Source organism: Nymphalis io, chromosome 17 (genome assembly GCF_905147045.1).
Source record: "Nymphalis io chromosome 17, ilAglIoxx1.1, whole genome shotgun sequence".
Taxonomy (NCBI): Eukaryota; Metazoa; Arthropoda; class Insecta; order Lepidoptera; family Nymphalidae; genus Nymphalis; species Nymphalis io.
The window spans coordinates 6,520,652-6,541,847 of NC_065904.1; the positions used below are offsets into that span (position 1 = coordinate 6,520,652).

Consider the following 21,196-nt stretch of genomic DNA (forward strand, 5'->3'; position numbering starts at 1 on the left):
TTAAACAACGCGTTGTTCCCCAAATATTTATTAGCGACTTTCGAAAACCTACTAAATACGTTTTACAAAAACTAGTTCGTGTATTAGTTGTATTGTAATTTGATAAAAAGTTTTAACATTCATTTATTCTTTAGAATCCATTCTTGGAGTCGGATCCTTGTTATACGAGACGTCATCATCTTTGTCGCCATCGTCGTCTCCATGACCTTCATCATTCTTGTTTTCCTTCGATTCAGACTCATCCTTTTGTTGATTTGTTATGTATTTTAATTTGTATGTGCCATCAGGGTTATATCTGAATTAAAAATTAAAAAAAATGTATATTCGTCCTGTGTTCATCTGTGTAAAGATGTTAATTATGAGATAGATCTTCACAAATCCTTTTTGAGGTACTCGTACAGTATTCGTTTAGGACATAAATAAATTTGATATAATATAAAAAGTCTAATTTATTAATTTTAAATGAATTATAATAATCATAAAAGTTTGTTGTAATTCAAAGTGTAAGTAGGAATATAGATGGGCATATGGACCACCGATGATAAGTGGTCATCACCACTCATAGACATTGGTATTGTAAGAAATATTAATACTTCTATCGTCCATGCTCTTCTAACCATTGGAATTAAGATGTTATGTTTTCTCACTCACTCTTTAAGCCGGAACACGTTATTGCTATTTTGCGGTAGAATGAGGCGGGCGAAGTTATAAGTATATATAATATATATATATGTATGTTGTCACTCTGTTAGTCTATATGTAATTATTTAAAATTTGCCGCAATAATAAAATATACACATTGGACCGTTATTGCTCATCGGTAGATTAAAGGCGTTCTAAATAAGACGAGGCAATTAATAATACACTGGCCGCCAAAAAAATCGACCCACCCGTATTTTTTTACTTACAAAGTTGTTATCTTAACTATGCGACGACCTAGGTGGATTGTTTTACTTATGGGACATACATTTAACATTTTATAACCCACTTGATATTGATTTGGAAGAGTTGTAAGTGTTATTGAGGATATTTGGAATATTTTTAAAGTATTGATAAGAAAACGTTACTTTGTGCACAAAGTGCATGGTTAGTTTATTTCCAGTTCTTAACGCGGAGTCATCTCGGTTCGATGTTTATTATTGATTAAGTGTATGAAACTTTGTTGAAACAATAATTTTAATAAGTTTAAACATAAAAAATGGATACTACTGAAGCAGAAGCTGCTCAAGTCGTAGCTCTTATTCATGAGGGGTTAAGTCAGCGAAATGTGGCTAGAACACTAAAATTAAGTCGTTCAGCGGTGCGAAGAGTGTACAAACGCTACTTGGAGACTGGGGAGTATCGCCGGAGACCAGGATCAGGCAGGGGGCGTGTCACGAACCCGACCGATGACCGTTTTATTGGTTTGACGTCTTTAAGAAACCGAAATCTTTCGGCTGTTGACGTTCAAGGTAGACTCCGAGAAAGTCGTGGAGTGTCTGTGAGTGAAAATACTGTAAGAAGAAGACTTCGAGAGCAAAACTTAACCCCTCACAAGCCAGCAACAGGACCAAAACTCACAGCATCCCATTGACAAGCAAGACTACAATTTGCTAGGCAGCACGTCGATTGGACACTGGACCAATTGGAGACAGTATTGTTCAGTGATGAAAGCCGAATGTCTCTAGTAGGCTCTGATGGACGACGTAACGTCATGCGAAGGCCAGGAGAACGCTCCTCTCAGTGTTGCATTCGAGAAACAGTCCGATTTGGTGGAGGCTCTACAATGTTTTGGGGAGGTATTTCTTTGACGGGACGCACAGAGCTGGGTTTTTTTCCGTAATCGTGCTGTTAATGCTGAAACTTACATAACGGACATTCTGGAGCCTCATGTGATGCCTTACGCTGGACATATTGGGGATAATTTCCAACTTATGCACGACAACGCAGGACCTCACGTCGCTAGAATTGTTAAAGACTATCTCAGGGAAGTCGAAATTCCAGTTATGCAGTGGCCAGCCAATAGTCCGGACTTAAACCCGATAGAGCACCTCTGGGACCAGCTAAAACGTACGGTTCGAGCACGAAATCCAATTCCAGAAACCCTGAATCAACTGGAAGCTGCCCTAACTGAAGAATGGCAACGGACCCCACAGGAAGACATTAAAAAGCTAATCAGGTCACTTAATAGGCGTATGCAGGCAGTGATTAGGTCAAGAGGAGGAAACACTCCCTATTAAAGTAAGATTTAGGCACCCAAATTTAAAAACAAACGGCATAATCGTTTTGTACACAAAAAAATAAAATTGCGTAAAATTTTGTGTTTTCGTGTTTTGTCACATATTTACCTAAAAACCTATTTTTTGCGCACTATTTCTGTTTTTGTACAATCCTACAATTGCATTTTTTCATTATCAATCTTAAAAATATAAATATGTGGTAGTTTAAAACCATACGATAGCTTTTTTACAAAAAATGTAGGTGGGTCGATTTTTTTGGAGGGCAGTACTTTATATAAAACAAGTTTTCCCCCTGGGCTACACCCACGTAAAACATTAGGGTAACCCCCTAGTGTTACGTTTAAAAAGTATCCTATGTCCATGGGGTTCAAGCTTGCTGCTTACAAAATTTCATAAATTTTGCTTTAACCGCGAGTCAGAGTCAGAGACAGTCAGACTTACTTTTTTTTTTTTATAGAATAGGAATTCCGCATTTATAATATTAATATAGACTTGTATAGATTATTTATTAAAGTAACTTACTTTTCCTCTAGTTTTATCCAGTCTTCTGGCTTATGATCGATTAAGTAATGCATAACCTTATCCGCACCATCGCGCTGTTTTTCGGTACATTTGCTGCAGTCATTTTCAATTGCATCTGGTAGATTTCCTGTCGTAGTTTATCAAATGCAATGCGCAATATTCAAATGAATTTACTTAGAAAAATAAGTTAACTTATTAAAAATATTGTACATATAATTTTCTATACTATTCAAATTGTATTACATAAGTGTGGACTTGAAGGACGGTATAGGCTTACTTTTTAATTCCTTCCCATCTGGAGTACAAGGTCCTTTATCTAGTAGGCAATTCACGTATCCTGCTAGTAATCTATCGCTGCTTAGAATTTCATCTAAATCAATACCATCGTACATTGTTGTGTATGTGGGGTTTTCACAATCACATTGGTAAACAAAGTAAAGAATCGATATGCTATATATGAACAGCTTCATTCTTTTTCACTGAAATTAAATAATTGTATATTGAATATACATTACAATATCTACATAGGTTATGATTATTTTTAGTCATAAAAAAGAACGGAGTTTGGAAAAGTGCAATTGTTTAAGGCAGGCGCTTATGAAGAGTAAACCATCACAAGAATCAAGCTACTTATAAATTTCAGTTCAATTCGTTGGATACAAAACTTAAGTCTCAAATTTATTAATAATTTGATTACCAGGAAACTAATAAACAAAACCGTTTTAACACGTTTGGTATATTACGTTTATATACGATAGTTTATGCTTAAAATTATCTTTATGTATTATTTTTAAATTGATAGCACTAGTCTGTATTCCATATATATATATTTTTTTTTAATTTTGGCGAATATATTTACACAAAATTATAGCTATACACAAAATATTCTGCCAATATCGCGCATGATACATAAATAACAAGTATTACTGCGTACCTGGTTTCGAATTGAAATCAGAAATAACTAGTGATAGATTGTTCTAAGGGAAAGAAAATGCAAAACTCTTTGTGGTCAGGGATCAAATACTCTTTTATACTAACAGAACATAATACCCAGGTTATTATCCAAGAAAATCATGTTGTTAATGTTGAAATTGATGAAAATTACCGTACAAACATGCAAGCTCTTTTAAAGTCGGTAATTTTTATTTTACCTACTTAAAAGAATAGCTATTTGTTTTATTTTCAAATTAATTTAAGTTATTAGATACAGGCATTTTTAACATATTTATTTATTTTAAATAATAGACTAGATATTTTTAAATTTAGGATTATTATTATATATATAAATATTTAATCAGCATGTGAGTAATTACCTTCTCCTCAAAAAGGGAGAGGAGGTCTTAGCTCAGCAGTGGGACATTCACAGACTGTTACTGTACTGAGTAATTACAATTCGTAACTATTTGAATCTGAGGTATGTACAACCAAGCTACCGTCCTCCTCCGGACTGATTGAATACCTCAAATACGCTGTGCCGTTTCATTCCAGACAATGGTAGTATTACCAGTGGAAGGAGATTTGCGTTGGGGTAGCTCGCACAGTCCTCAGCAAAAAATTTTTTTTTTTTTTATAAAATAGGAAAACGGACGAGCATATGGGCCACCTGATGGTAAGTGGTCACCAAACGCCCTTAGACATTGGCATTGTAAGAAATGTCAACCATCGCTTATAGCCAATGCGCCACCAACCTTGGGAACTAAGATTTTATGTCCCTTGTGCCTGTAATTACACTGGCTCACTCACCCTTCAAACCGGAACACAACAATAATAAGTACTGCTGTTTTGCGGTAGAATATCTGATGAGTGGATGGTACCTACCCAGACGAGCTTGCACAAAGCTCTACCACCAGTAGTATGATGAGTATAGCCAATTATTTGCAAATAACAATGCAAAAAGTATTTTTGTAAAGCTTATGCCAGGTGCCAGGGAGTTTCCGCTTTTAAGATAGTATTTATGACAAGTATTCAGTGGATGATAATTGTTTCGTATATTTTGAAGTATTGTAAATGAGCTGCATATACATGTCGTATTATTATCCCGAAATTTGGTTGGGTAAATATCAATTACTCCCTCATTTTTAGTACCTATGTAAGTGAAGTGCAAGATAGGATCAGTGCGTCGCACGAATTAGACAAGATATATATAAGTCACTTCATTTAGCTATAACTTAAAAATCTAGACTTTTCTGGTAATCTAAAAAACATAGTATTTTCAAAAGAGGCATAACTAGTTGTATTTATGTCCCATTTTTGGACAAATTTGTAGAATACAAGGATGGGTCTGATGACTTCTTAAAAACTATAGACGGAGCTAAATAAACACCCTAAGCAAACAATGGTATTAAACCAAGTTATGTATTAAAGCAATAATAAGTTGTTTTACACATGTTTCGTCTGTTGGAATAATAATATTTATGTTTAATTCGCAAACGTTTAAAATAAATATTTGTTTTGCTGTATTTACATCTTTGCTCTTAAGTATCCTTCCAAGTAAATGATTAGATTTATATTATTAATATTACTATTTCAAATTTTATTAGGTATCATAGAGATTGATCCTTCTTCTCTTCCTCATTTTCATAAATGGTGATTTTATAGTGTAGGGAATAAGCATGACATAGTGCCCTTCTTTATACAGGCGACTAGTGCATGAGACATAAGTTAAGAATTACGAAATGAAAGATCACTTTCAGACGTTCATATACTAAAAATTGTAATCAAAAGTAATATAGGTTCTCGGTGAAATTCTTTTGCCGGTTCATCTCAGGTCGGCTGTTTTATTTGCTAGCCGGTGGTAGTTTTTTGTATAAACTATCAATAAATGATTCCTTGTAGTGCCAACCAACAGTAAAAACGATTTAAAATTAAAGTTCCGCTAAAGAAAGTCTACCTGTACTACCTGTTCAGTAGATGGTCCACGCAAAAACATAACTTTGAACTCTTATTTTTTTTAAAGGTCTGTGACCTGTGTAAGCCATGATTAGTAATGCATTGGCATATGGTAGTTTTGCCTATACTTTTTGTAGCAGTAATTCGAGTGGATATTTTTAGATAAACGTTTTCATAGACGAAATATAAATGACAGACCGCGCTTTAACTATAGAATATGATAATAAAATCACTCATTATTATTACAAGACACTGTTTACTTGATAGAGAAGTGTTCTCAAAGTCATGCTTAATGTATATAAGATATTTTATGCAAGCGACTTAAAAGTTTAAAAGGTAAATCTGACTGTTACTGTACTGAGGAATTACAATTCGTAACTATTTGAATCTGAGGTATGTACAACCAAGCTACCGTCCTCCTCCGGACTGATTGAATACCTCGAATACGCTGTGCCGTTTAATTCCAGACAATGGTAGTATTACCAGTGGAAGGAGATTTGCGTTGGGGTAGCTCGCACAGACCTCAGCAAATTTTTTTTTTTTTATAAAATAGGAAGACGGACGAGCATATGGGCCACCTGATGGTAAGTGGTCACCAAACGCCCTTAGACATTGGCATTGTAAGAAATGTCAACCATCGCTTACATAGCCAATGCGCCACCAACCTTGGGAACTAAGATTTTATGTCTCTTGTGCCTGTAATTACACTGGCTCACTTACCCTTCAAACCGGAACACAACAATAATAAGTACTGCTGTTTTGCGGTAGAATATCTGATGAGTGGGTGGTACCTACCCAGACGAGCTTGCACAAAGCTCTACCACCAGTAGTATGATGAGTATAGCCAATTATTTGCAAATAACAATGCAAAAAGTATTTTTGGAAAGCTTATGCCAGGTGCCAGGGAGTTTCCGCTTTTAAGATAGTATTTATGACAAGTATTCAGTGGATTATAATTGTTTCGTATATTTTGAAGTATTGTAAATGAGCTGCATATACATGTCGTATTATTATCTCGAAATTTGGTTGGGTAAATATCAATTACTCCCTCATTTTTAGTACCTATGTAAGAGAAGTGCAAGATAGGATCAGTGCGTCGCACGAATTAGACAAGATATATATAAGTCACTTCATTTAGCTATAACTTAAAAATCTAGACTTTTCTGGTAATCTAAAAAACATAGTATTTTCAAAAGAGGCATAACCAGTTGTATTTATGTCCCATTTTTGGACAAATTTGTAGAATACAAGGATGGGTCTGATGAATTCTTAAAAACTATAGACGGAGCTAAATAAACAACCTAAGCAAACAATTGTATTAAACCAAGTTATGTATTAAAGCAATAATAAGTTGTTTTACACATGTTTCGTCTGTTGGAATAATAATATTTATGTTTAATTCTCAAACGTTTAAAATAAATATTTGTTTTGCTGTATTTACATCTTTGCTCTTAAGTATCCTTCCAAGTAAATGATTAGATTTATATTATTAATATAATTTTCGAATTAATATTACTATTTCAAATTTTATTAGGTATCATAGAGATTGATCCTTCTTCTCTTCCTCATTTTCATAAATGGTGATTTTATAGTGTAGGGAATAAGCATGACATAGTGCCCTTCTTTATACAGGCGACTAGTGCATGAGACATAAGTTAAGAATTACGAAATGAAAGATCACTTTCAGACGTTCATATACTAAAAATTGTAATCAAAAGTAATATAGGTTCTCGGTGAAATTCTTTTGCCGGTTCATCTCAGGTCGGCTGTTTTATTTGCTAGCCGGTGGTAGTTTTTTGTATAAACTATCAATAAATGATTCCTTGTAGTGCCAACCAACAGTAAAAACGATTTAAAATTAAAGTTCCGCTAAAGAAAGTCTACCTGTACTACCTGTTCAGTAGATGGTCCACGCAAAAACATAACTTTGAACTCTTATTTTTTTTAAAGGTCTGTGACCTGTGTAAGCCATGATTAGTAATGCATTGGCATATGGTAGTTTTGCCTATACTTTTTGTAGCAGTAATTCGAGTGGATATTTTTAGATAAACGTTTTCATAGACGAAATATAAATGACAGACCGCGCTTTAACTATAGAATATGATAATAAAATCACTCATTATTATTACAAGACGCTGTTTACTTGATAGAGAAGTGTTCTCAAAGTCATGCTTAATGTATATAAGATATTTTATGCAAGCGACTTAAAAGTTTAAAAGGTAAATCATATTTTTTTAATTTATATAGAATCCTCATCCTCAAAAAGGGAGAGGAGGCCTTAGCCCAGCAGTGGGACATTAACAGGCTGTTACTGTTTTTTGTTTATAGAATCATTTTTATTAGTAGTATAAGATTAAGATTTTTTATTCCGATCGACCATAATATATTTGGTGTGAGTATGTAAATATGCGCGAGGCAAAGTGTGAGAATTGGTGTTTTTAATAATTACTCTTGAGTTGTTTCTGGTTAGAGGAAGCGCTAGCTTCAGCTATCAGGGTAGAGTGAGATTGTCTTTCAAAGCTGGCGTTAACTTCACATACATTGCATTTCAGTTAATGATAAATAAAGAATAATACACTACACTACATTTTTAAATAAAGGATAATACACTACACTACATTTTTAAAAAATCGAATAGCGCTTTTGTACCCCAGGAAATTGTTATTGACATTTTCGCGCCCCTTGCTACTTGGTGCATTGAGTGATTGCCCGTCTCGCTCTACCCCAGAGCCCTCTGGTTAGAGGTGATTATAGATTTCCCATCAGTGTATTTGTCATGACCAACTGAGAAAAAATTCCAATGACAGTTTGTTATGTATATAAAGGAACCCTAAATCTGTCAGATTATACAGCTATTAACCTAAATGCTGTATAAACGACCATATCACTTGTGGCCGTGGCACGGTCCGATACAATAACGTCAATAGCATATTTACTAATCGCGGTCAGACGTTGACGATTTGATCATTCATTTCTGTGGCCTGGTGCTAAAAGGGCCAAAGTACGTTTTCGAGTAAAATATAAACTAAATTTTGCCATTTGTCGAATTATTTAAAAATAAATAAATTAATTTGTGCTGAAATAGTATACGCTTAACATTACTGGTACCAATAATATCACACAAAAATTCATAAGTATGTTATGTACAAGAACCAACGCACCAGGCCACAGATATATATTAATATTCTGAGTAACTCGATCGATCGATCGAACTCGAAATTCTAGTTTTTTTATTGATTTTTTTTTGTGCCAGCCCAGAGTTTCGATACTGGCAGGCTACACATTCGTACCTCGAAAAGCACGTAAAACCATTGGTCCTGCGCCTGAACTATTTTGGGGTCGTATCGGATTTACCGTCCCGTCGCTTTATTAAAGTAATCAAATAGAGTACCTCACCTACGTTTGCGTATACTTATGCACTATAATATAATATAAGCGAAGACTAGCGAGTCTTTCTTGAGAATTGTTCAGTAACAGTCTGTTAATGTCCCACTGCTGGACTATGGCGTCCTCTTCTTTTTTGAGGAGAAAGGTTGGATCTTATTCCACCACGCTGCTCCAATGCTGGTTTTAGTAAAATTAGACACAGGTCAGGTTTCCTCGTGATGTTTTCGTTCACCGTCAAGCTCGAGATGAATTATAAAAACAAATTAAGCACATGAAAATTCCCGGGTTTGAACCAACGATCATCGGTTAAGATTCACGCGTTCTAACCACTGGACCATCTAGCTTTAAAATATTGTTGCTGTTGGTCGAAATCAGTCAGGAAGACATCATCAACCAGTTTAGTCATAAACTTTATAACTATGATATATAGTACCTCATAAATGGCAACAAAGCAATATTAACAGATTTTGTAATACAATAAACATAAGCAATTTACAAACTATTACCAATAGCTAGAACTTGAACCTATACAAGGCTTTTAATTTTAACTGTATATGAAATTTATACATTTTTAATAGATAATGATTCAAATAAAAATAAACTAGAACCTTTTTAGCTTTTTATTTCTTTTAATATACGTAGTATTGGAATCAGATATGTATATAAATTTTATTAATTGCGCTGTCTCGTTTCTCAACTTTATGTGTGATAAAAAATGAAGTCAACATCCTCTGATTCTAAATTCAAAAATAGTATTTTTTTATAACGGGTATTATTTAAACTTTCATAATTGTTTTGGTGTGTTGTATTCGAAGATCACGTGTACAGGAAGACAAAATTCAAATATAGATACTTTATTTATATAGGCTTTTGTCAAGCACTTGAATTGTATGTAAAGTTTCCATTGATTCGGAATGTAGATTATACTGATTGAAACTAAATTCAGTTTAAATATTCTGCATCAAAAATAACGACCAATTACAAAATAGCTCCCGGCGTTTCTTGTTTTTAAAAATCTTGTTTTTAAAAATCTTCCACAGATTAATAAACTCTATCGTTAATAATACTAAGATTCAAAACGAAATATAATGTTTCCTAATTATGTTCTACTTGTAACTTTAGCCTTACTATTTTTTTTTATTTGTGCCAAATGGACACGATATACCTACTAATATATCGATTTTGATACAAACCAAAACGAAATAATATTTTTTAGATATATAATATCAACATTATACAAGTGCGTGTTATTTTTTCATTTATTGAATTTAATGGTAATTGTTTATAGTTATTTTTTGGCAAGTTAATAAGGTTATATCGCATAATTTAAACCTAAATTTTTAATAGAGGCATTGTAGAGCATTGCTTTAGCTACAATTTAATAAAAAAAATTACAATCGTTAAATAATAATGAATGTCGATATATTTGCATATTTTTTCTTTCGATAGACATTATAGTTGATTCGTTAAAAACGATTTAACAAAATGAAGCCTCAAAAGCCCAACCGTATATAGCGATGTGTAAGATGAAGATCTGGCTAATGCTATTGTAGTTCCCATTCCTAGCACAAGCTTGACACTCAGACAGAAATTAAAGTAAGGACATCGATAATTTAAAAAAAATAGGCCATGATTGTGTCATTTAAAAAAAACGTTTTTTTACAAAATATAGAGAACACACATACGTGGACAAAAATAATAAATAAATAATAATAAAAACAAATCAACGATCACGTTTGCTACTTTAAAAAAAAACTAGGCATTGAAAAGCGTTTTAAATAAAATAACGTCACTTGACAGAACACATCGTTTACGCTCAGGGTTTTTACAGGTAATAATCTCTGACGCAAAAGATTAAGACCGGTCTAACTTACACCTTGACGAAAAATAAACTCGAATTGTAAGATCACGTGCAGATAGATTTATTAATTTATTATATTCGTTATCATATATATTATATTCGTGTCCACTAAGCTTATTAACTATTAAAGATATAGATCTATAGTCTTGTTTGTCTGCTTGTAAGCTGACCAATTAGCTTTAGTTACAATTAAATATATTTAGTATTATGTAAAGCTGAAAAGATTGTTTGTTTGTCGCGAGTTAAATATGGAAAAAAATGCATTAGGAAGCCCATTTATAACTATAACGTCACGCTTCGACCCACAGGGGCAACTTTAAACGCAGGTGAAACTATGCGGAGCGGTTAGTATACTTATATATGTACTACATTTACAATTGGAAGTAATTTTCTATGGATATGTTGTTACAATTCCGATTCTCAAAAATAAGCCCTTCAGTCTCCAGTGCAGGTGATAGGACTAATTGTAATAGCACCCAACTATGATCATCCATATCCACGGGCAGAAGCCGTATATATGATCGTAATAGATTTTTTTTTTTTTTTTATATAGTAAAGGAAGGCGGACGAGCATATGGGCCACCTGATGGTAAGTGGTCACCAACGCTCTTAGACATTGGCATTGTAAGAAATGTCAACCATCGCTTACATATCCAATGCGCCACCAACCTTGGGAACTAAGATTTTATGTCCCTTGTGCCTGTAATTACACTGGCTCACTCACCCTTCAAACCGGAACACAACAATATCAAGTATTGCTGTTTTGCGGTAGAATATCTGATGAGTGGGTGGTACCTACCCAGACGAGCTTGCACAAAGCCCTACCACCAGTAGATTTATAATAGGTGCATATTTTTATATATATTTTTATATTTGTAGAGATTAGATAAATTAAAAAGATAAGATTTTTTTTTGTCATCGTTTGAATGTATACGGAAAATATTCTATAAGCAACACTGCACAAAGGCACTGTAAGAAATATAGGTATGGTACTTCTTAAATTAATTAATTAAAGTGTTAATGTGCTCACACTGAAGATATCTAAAATGTTATGTTATGTTACCCTTACCTTACCTAACTTAAGTTCCTATAATTAAAATGGCTCAGTCACAATTCAAACCGGAACACCAATAAAAGGTATTTCTCTGATTTGTGTACCTGGAGAGTTGTTGGTTCCGAACGAACCTGCTCATAGCCCGACATTCGAATAATATGAGATGTAGTTACAATTAAAATAATATATGTAAAATGCATATATTACTTATATGTTTATTTTGTTATTATAATAGATAACTGTAAGAGGAAAATAACCAAGTTTCACGTATACGCAGGCACGAAGCAGGCTAGTTTCGAGAAACAGAATGTCAATAAGACAAAATTATATGCAGTTTTACATGATATGTACTATCCAGTATTGCTGCGAATTACGTCTTAAGTATCAAAGAAATAAAGGCTGTTATTGCATACGTCGTGTAAAATGTACGACCTTTATTAGGACATACGCGTGATTTACTGACTTTAAGTGGAATAATCGGCCTTGCCCTATCAGACTCAGAGCAAATGGATGTTAACAAAATAACTTGGTAAAAAGTTAACAATAAGATTTCAATGTAAATATTTTTTTTTAAGAATGTTGCCAAAATAAAATTAAAGTGTATTTTATTTCAATCGATGGTATTATACGGTTATATTATAAGTTATAATAATATTACAGCAAAGTCTGTTTATCATCATTTAAAAAAAAACTATTTTTTTTATTGCTATTGGAAATGGCTGTTACACGTATCTTTTGCCGTGATCTGAGTCTTTGTGTTTTCCGGATAGGGTCCTTGTGGTGGTGCTTGGTGTTGAAAGCTATAAAATAATATATATTATAAAATAAATAACAATTACACATTGGAAAAATTATATAGTGAAAATATCTTATATACTTTAAATATATATACAATAACGTATGCATTTACTTAGTATGGTTTGATCAAATAACAACATGTAATGAAATATATTCTTGATTTGAATTATGTTATACTTGTATTCAGAAAAAAATATTTCCTGGAAATAATCAAAGTCCGAATCTTCGTTTCGTTAGCTAACGTCGCTCACTAATAATATATTTATATACCAAGTCAAATCAAAAATCTTTTTACAGTGCACCATGTTTAAAAACCAAAAACAAGGGTTTACATACGCGATATTATCGTTAAGAAAGTGATTTCTTCTAGATAGCCTTTGGGCTATATAAGGTAACAGCCAGTACATCGCTTTAAAAATTTAAGGTCTCATTATTTTCAGTAATGGTGCTTGTCCGGAATATTAAATTTGACAGATGCTCAGATAAATTGCGAACCACCTCCTTTTTTAAAGTAGGCGTCAGGCGGTGACCACTTACTATTAAGTTGACCATTTGCCCGTCCGCCTATTATTTCGTAGAAAAACGCTTAATAATGCGCATTGATTACTGTCAAAGTTTCTAAAGTGTTCATTAGACGAAAGATTTTGTCATCAACCTTATCACAGCCAGTGCTATAAGAGTCAAATAAAATTTACGTAACACTGTAATATATTGACCGATGTTTTCTTTAAATTGATTGATAAATACAGATATGAAGCGATTGATGGTTTCATCAACCAATCACCAACTATAAAAGTTAGTATCTTTAATCATTTTTTATTTTAATCCTCATGTTCGACCTACTGAGATACCTCGATTCATTATATTGTAAATAAGAGAATGATTCATAAATAAATAATTCGATTACTATAATTACAGTATATAATGGTTTCGCTAAGCATAGTTAATGTAACCGCTAATTTATTTTATGCACTGTAACTTGCGTCATTTCTGTTTAACATCTACGTTAGATGTTTTGTACTTGTTACTGAGAAATAGAAAAACCATTTAAAGCTAAATATATACAAATAATATTAACATAATTGCTTTTACAAATACGGTCCACGAAGTGTAATTGTTATTCTCGTACGTTTTTATATATTATTATTTTATATATTATTATATATTTATAGAGTAATTATAATATTGTTGCTACGTTGTAGGCTTTATCATTCTCAATGTTTTAATGAGATCTGACTATTATGCAGTCCAGGAGGTTTAATTTACGTTCTTCTATCAAAAAAATAAGTAATGATAAATATTTTAGTAGTGGAAGCTGTTCAAGGTCATCAGGTGGGATCAATTGATTATTACTTTTTATACTCATAACTCTGTTTGCTTTGAAGGGTGAGGTAGGAACCTATTTTTATTAAATGAACTCATCATTTTAATCTTCTTTATTGGCTGCGCATTGACGGTGAAATAAATAGTTAATCTTTCTTATACTTGCCACCATTGTCAGTGTACTTTACATTTTGTACTAAGTCTTCATTCCTTAAATAGATATACAATAAAGTATGGATTTACTGAGTGTGGTTTGATCAAATAGTCCTTTATTAAATATTCTAAAATATTCCAGAATAATTTTACCTCACAAAATAAAAATACTAATGCAAAATATTTTATTGTTAAATACTTCAAAATATTTTTATATTTTCAAGCATAAAACCTTTAACAATTATTGGATTTAATGTTATATATATAATAGTTTTCAATAAAACTTACGATATACATATTTTTCTTCTTACTGTTAATTAGGTTTACCTTTAAGCAGATAATATCGTATAAATCAACATACATCGTTATTTGCATATTATAGATTACATAATCTAAACTTTATCGTATTTACAAGCTTTTATACAATATCATGTAATGATGTGTGGCTCAAATCTAGCAAGCTGAATTTGAGAGTTTCAATCTGCGTAATGCGCTAAAATTTGCACCCACATTTAGTTCTATACGACATATAACCTAGAATACTAAATCTTATAATTTTTTGTTGAAAGTTATTATATCACTGACGTGCAGACGTTGTCCGTGTATTTTTTCGCAGTGACCGTTTTAATTATTATAATTACTTACTAATACGCCTATATACCCCTCCAATTAAGCGTACAGCTTGTGTTAGGAGTGGGGACGAAAATTGCCCCAGGGCTCAGGATCGAACCTGCAACCTTTACATCAGTAGGTAGTGATATTCTGAATGTAAAAAAACTTTCCAGTGCATTACTGGTTTATGGCATGGGGGGCCGTTATGTAAAGCAGGAAAAAATTAAATGTATTATTAAATTAAACGTATTATTAGAATAAAAGCGCGGTTGATGTAATTTTATATATAGAATGGTATTGTAAATAAGATGTATATATGCATAACTAACTAACTACAATATCTAACTTGTTTTGTAATTAACTTATATAATTATTAACTTCGCTATGATAATTTGTGTTACTCTAGGTTAATGAGTAACAAAAAATGTTTCGTTTTTTATGTTTGATTTTAAAACTTTATTGATTTTGTACTTTGCATTGATCAATGTATGTGTCTTCTCTCTTCCATGTTGGTATAACTTAAAGCCATTAAGCTAATAATTTAATTCATTTGTAACATTGTAACTAAAGATGACTTAACTAGATAAATGGTACAATTTACCGATACGTTGACGTGTCTGTGATAATAGACAATTAAATTACATATCATTATCCTATCAATGGGTAATTCAAAATGCTATTCTAAATGTTAAAACAAGGGACTCCCTTCGGAATATTTAGGAATACTTACTAGTAGTGTCCCATTATATTTACAACTTACCCTTCTTGTCGCGGGGTACTCGCTTCTGTAATAAAAACCCGACCATCATTTTACATTTGCCAATGAAAACATTTAAAGTTCATGTTAAAAAATATAATTAAATCAAATACTTTATTCTGTATAAGATTATATAGATAACAAAAAAAAACTCGAAGTAAGTATCCGTCTGTATTTTCATACAGATATCCTGTATTTAATTATATATGATTATTATATATGAGAGATTAGTGAAAAAAGTGACTACTAAGTTTCTTGCCAGTTCTTCTTGGTATAACGAGTGATAGCGTCACATAAGAGTCAATTTAAATAAAGAAAATAATGATATTGTTTACCTTGTGCCTAAAATAACACCAGCTCATTCACCCTTCAAGCTGGAATGCAGCGAAGCATGGATGTTTTGCCTCAGAATAATTGATGCTTGACCTACCTACAACTATTTAAAACATAAAGAAACTAAAACAATTGCCTATCTTATTTTATTATAGTTTCAAAGATTGTATTTTTTTAAGTTTTTGAATAGCAGCAAATTGGTCATCAATTTGAATAAACATACAAAGTAATTTTATTACCTTTACTTTTGAGGACAAGGGGTTGTTCCTTCATGCTGCTTCAATGCGGGTGCTGATTTGGTTATTTTTATCCGACACATGCAGCCCGGCGAGTACGAGATGTTGTAGCAAATGAAAATTCAGTGGTACTTACATCGGTTTGAACCCGTAATTTTCAGACCAAACTCACACTAATTTTTTTTTTTTTTTATAGAATAGGAAGGTGGACGAGCATATGGGCCACCTGATGGTAAGTGGTCACCAAACGCCCTTAGACATTGGCATTCTAAGAAATGTCAACCATCGCTTATAGACAATGCGCCACCAACCTTGGGAACTAAGATTTTATGTCCCTTGTGCCTGTAATTACACTGGCTCACTCACCCTTCAAACCCGAACACAACAATATCAAGTATTGCTGTTTTGCGGTAGAATATCTGATGAGTGGGTGGTACCTACCCAGACGAGCTTGCACAAAGCCCTACCACCAGTGATATCTACATACATACCGAGAAATTGATTGACCATTGAATTTTATCTTCACGCGAAGTTTTTGTAGAGTATGGCAACTAATTTGCTGTAGGTTAATTTGTGGGAAAACAATTTTTAATATACTAAAAAAATTTATCGAATATTTAATTAAGCTTTTTTCGCTAAAAAAACATAATATTTCAATAATAAATAATCATTCGCTTCGATGATGTTATCTGTGACGTATAGAAACATAAAATAGTTTGCTAATTCAGTTATATAAAAAATAAATAAAGACAAAACAGCCTTAAAGATTGTAGATAAATTAACGACATCTATGACGAAACCGTTCCGCGAACTATGTACTAATCGAAACTCGTTTGTCGCGTCCAAAAATCTCGTTTTTTAATAGTGTATAAAAAGTCGAATCATAGCTAGCCCTCTGTACTCAGTAATCAACTCGGGTCGTTGAAAGTGCTCTTAATTTACAAAAAACTTAAGGTATTATATTTTTTGTGACTCGTGCTTTCGAATGGAATAATTTTAAAGTATTTTAATACGTGTGCTCTGACGTATTCATGATGTTTTTGTTCGTTATTTAAATTTACGATAAGGAAATATTTGTGTACCTTTTGTATATTTAGCAATTTTATTTTTAGTTTAAAAAAAATTATGCAGATTATTATTGGTGCTTAATATTTATGACATTTTTTTTATTACGACATAGTATAGTATAGTAGTTTCTTTTAAGCATATAATAAAGGTTTTAAGGTTTGTCAGACTAGTGATAAATTCTTCTTAAAAAGATTATGATTTTTTCAGAATGAAGAGCATTATTGTGTTATGTTTTTTGGCATTAGTTGCATTTGCCGCAGCTCGCCCGGATAAATACACAGACCGTTTCGACAATATTAACATTGACGAGATTTTGAGTAACCGAAGGTTATTAACAGCTTACATTTCGTGTGTGCTTGAAAAGGGCAAATGCACTAACGACGGACGTGAATTAAAATGTGAGTATAGTTTTTAATGTATAATATATGATGTTCCTTTAAAAATTACGAATACATTCGAATAATCGTTCTTAAATTTAAATTACAACTTGATCCGTGGTTTCATGTTTAAATTTTACATACATTTTTATAAACTTTGCAATATTGGTTTACGTTTTTAAAACCTAGTACCTACCTAGCATTTGTAAAACTTAATTTCTTTGTCTATGAAATATTTATTCCGTATTTATAAATACTATCGAATCGTCTTGGCTTCGCACTGGTAGAGAAGGAAAATAATATTTTGGATAGGATTTGCGTAAAATCCATTCTTAGTGAGCGTCGACGTCAGGGAAGGTGTAACTGTGATAAATTTCAAGTCAATCGGCGGATAGTTTAGGCGACCTCTTGATGAGTTGTATTTGTATATATATAAACCCATATATATAAATATATGGGTTTAATTTTTACTTGCATATAAAACATAATGAATCATTAAAATAATAAACTATATTAAAGCCTTAAATAAATAAAAATAAAAATAGCTATTGTACAAACCATGACCGCGTGGAATTGTAATAATGCTAGCAGCATTTCCCCTTTGAATCCCAAAAGTATTTTATAAAAAATATATTTTATTATTATGCTATGTAAAAATTCATAAGTTTCATTGTATTAGTTACGAAACAAAAATTACATTTTTGTTGCTATTATACAAACATTTGTATTGTGTGAAAGAAAAACTAACTATTGTTTGCAGCATAAATTGCCTTTTGTTTTATTTTTAATACAAAAACACTACAACTAGTACCCGAATTTACTTTTTGTGAGATATTTAATACAATTTCGAAACAGATTCATAATATATATTATTTACTCAATTAGGATCATTAGATAATTTAGTTCATTGACGAATATTAGATAACATAGTAATTACACTATTAACCAATGTGAAATAATTTTACTAATGTGTCTTAATATTCGTTTTTTATTACTTTAGATTTTAGACATAATAAACACAGTTTCAGTGTTATTAACAAAAAAGTCTTAGATGATGGTTTCGAGTATTATTTATTTAGGAATCTCCAATAAAGAATAAGCACGTACGACAACATTACATCGTGCAAAAAGGTTTTACAGTATATGTTTCCTTTAATTATCAACACATCAAGCACGTTGAATAATTACTAAAGATAAAGAATTAAGTAAAAATAATATTAAATTTTATGTATAAATGTTAGAGCTTATTTTTGTTTATATTCAAGGTTCATTTCCTATAATCCTTTGCCCATTTGATAGTACCATCAATAATATCTGAGAGGTGTGTTGCGAGTTGTCTCAAATAATGGCTTACAAAAGTTACAAAAGTCATTGGAAGTCATGTCAGTTGTTAACGAGTTGTTATAGATACAAAAATCACAACATATTGTTTATTATTTCAGCTCACATTAAGGATGCATTGGAAAACCGCTGTGAGAAATGTACCGAGGTTCAACGTAATGGAACAAGAACTGTTATCCGCCATTTGATCAACAACGAACAGGGTTACTGGGATCAACTCGTCGCTAAATACGACCCACAACGTAAATATGTTGCCAAATATGAGATGGAACTCAGGGCTATCAAAGCGTAAAGAGAATAAATATGGGAACCTCTTTGATAGAGGTTAGATATAACTTAGTGTTACATCTACATTGTGTTGAAGTAAAGACTTATCTATAAATATTTGCCGCTATGAATATAAATAAACTTATTTTTAATTAATCAAAAAAAAGATTATCGCTATAATGATGACGGAAAAAGGTAAACCTTTGTTTAACTAAACGAAAGAAGGCCGAAACTGTTTGTAATGAAAAGTTAACTTTGTTCAAATATTAAAAGTACGATTTTTCTTATTTAGCATTATTTTATTTTTCAATTTACTGTTGTGTTAATTGAATTTAAACAAAATTCAATTAACAAAACATTGAATATTAACCGGAAAATAGAACAAAAAATGTTGTCTACTGTTCATTTTTAGTATCATTATTTGTATTTGCATATGTTTGTTTAGACAAAGTGGATTTTACGTAGTTCTAATTTAATATTATTAAATTATTACAACTTATTCTTAGTTTTTTTTTATTAGGTATATAAAGATTCACGTGTACTACTATAAAATGCCAAATCTAAAAAGGAAAAAAATGATATGTATATATTATGTTATATCTATATTTATATTAAAAATCTTAAGTGAACCCTATTTACCCGGACAAGCCTCATTGGTAGCTGCGGCTATCAGGTCACGGGGTTAGGCCTTAAATGTAGGTATAGGTGGTTGCTGTTTTTGCTGGTGGTTCTCTTGTTTAGATACAGGTGATCAGTAACAGCAGGAGCTCACTAGGTTGACGACGTTTATTGATAAAGATGTAACTATATAACATCAGGAAGTAGTAGAGTTTAAAGAGGGCGTAATCGGGTGGAACACCTAGTTAATTATATGATTGGTTATATAATATTATGATTAAACATTAGAAACCGGTTAATACCTAAAAACTGGTTTGTATCTGAAAATAAGATCTGATAAGTGTAATTAAATATTTTAAAGGTGTATTAATAGCATTGAATTACTATATTCTATTAATATGTTCTAGTATAGCGTCTTATAAAAAGATTAGCTTCTCTAGAGTCCCGGCTTCGCACGGGTAGAAAAGAAGAAAAATGTATTTTGGATAGGATTTGCATAAAATTCGTTCTTAGCGAGAGTATATAGGTCCAGGAAGGAGTAACTGTGACAAATTTCAAGTCAATCTGGCTTATAGTTTAGGAGATCTCGTGATGAGTGGTATTTCGCTTATATAATATATTTATGTGTGTATTTCGCTTATATATGGTTATGTGGTATTCTTAACCACTAAAACCATAGCGATGGCTGTTTTCAAATCGGAGAGTCTGCGGGAACGTCTTGATATAACGCATCCTGGTTCCTCGCCGTTCTTGCATCGGAGCTCTTTTCATTGGACAAAGATGATCTCGTCTCGATCTGCGTAAGAAAACACGAGGCTATGCCGGATGCTGTCCTTCTCAGGGCCAGGACATACGCCCTATATTTTAAGCTTCGGACGTCGGGGTTGTGAAAGGACCGAGACAACTTGCTCGGCGTCTCCACTGATCGCGATCGGCCCTCTGCTTAGCGGTAAAAAAACTCGGAGCGTTTTTACGCAACTTTTATTTTAATTGATATCTGAACAGTTCCTAGTTTTGTACTTTAAATATTTATAAGTATTTAGAAGCAATTAGAAGACAAAACAAGTCATTTCTTTGTTTGTTTGCTATTAATACGTTGATTTCATAAAGCAATAAAAAAAGTTAGTCAATTTCTGGCTGCTACTGAGAATTTTCTGACAGAAAAACTCAATAACTTTTTTATTGGCCCGACCTGGCAAATGAACCCAAGACCTCCTAGTCAGCGGCTTCATATCTAGCCACTAGACCAACGAGGCAGTCGATATAAAATATTTAACGTACACATTATATATTAAGCGAATACTACATAATACATCTTAATGTGAGGGAAAGCTATAAAGAAAATAATCGGATAATTTTATGAATTAGCACCCAATTAAAA

General features: G+C 32.3%; 2 protein-coding genes across 2 annotated transcripts; one reads left to right on the plus strand and one right to left on the minus strand.

The window, feature by feature from the left end:
* Positions 1–39: 39 nt before the first annotated feature.
* On the minus strand, positions 40–3,734 carry LOC126774893 (ejaculatory bulb-specific protein 3-like). The gene is made up of 4 exons (XM_050496546.1): positions 3,676–3,734; positions 3,019–3,220; positions 2,742–2,868; positions 40–295 (listed from the first exon to the last, which is right to left on the minus strand). Exons 2-4 carry the CDS (start codon positions 3,209–3,211, stop codon positions 124–126), a joined length of 492 nt encoding a protein of 163 aa, XP_050352503.1. The 5' UTR covers positions 3,212–3,220; positions 3,676–3,734; the 3' UTR covers positions 40–123.
* Positions 3,735–14,036: 10,302 nt separating this feature from the next.
* Positions 14,037–19,579, plus strand: LOC126774921 (allergen Tha p 1-like). The gene is made up of 3 exons (XM_050496580.1): positions 14,037–14,062; positions 17,420–17,610; positions 19,032–19,579. Exons 2-3 carry the CDS (start codon positions 17,421–17,423, stop codon positions 19,220–19,222), a joined length of 381 nt encoding a protein of 126 aa, XP_050352537.1. The 5' UTR covers positions 14,037–14,062; position 17,420; the 3' UTR covers positions 19,223–19,579.
* The last annotated feature ends 1,617 nt before the right edge of the window (positions 19,580–21,196 follow it).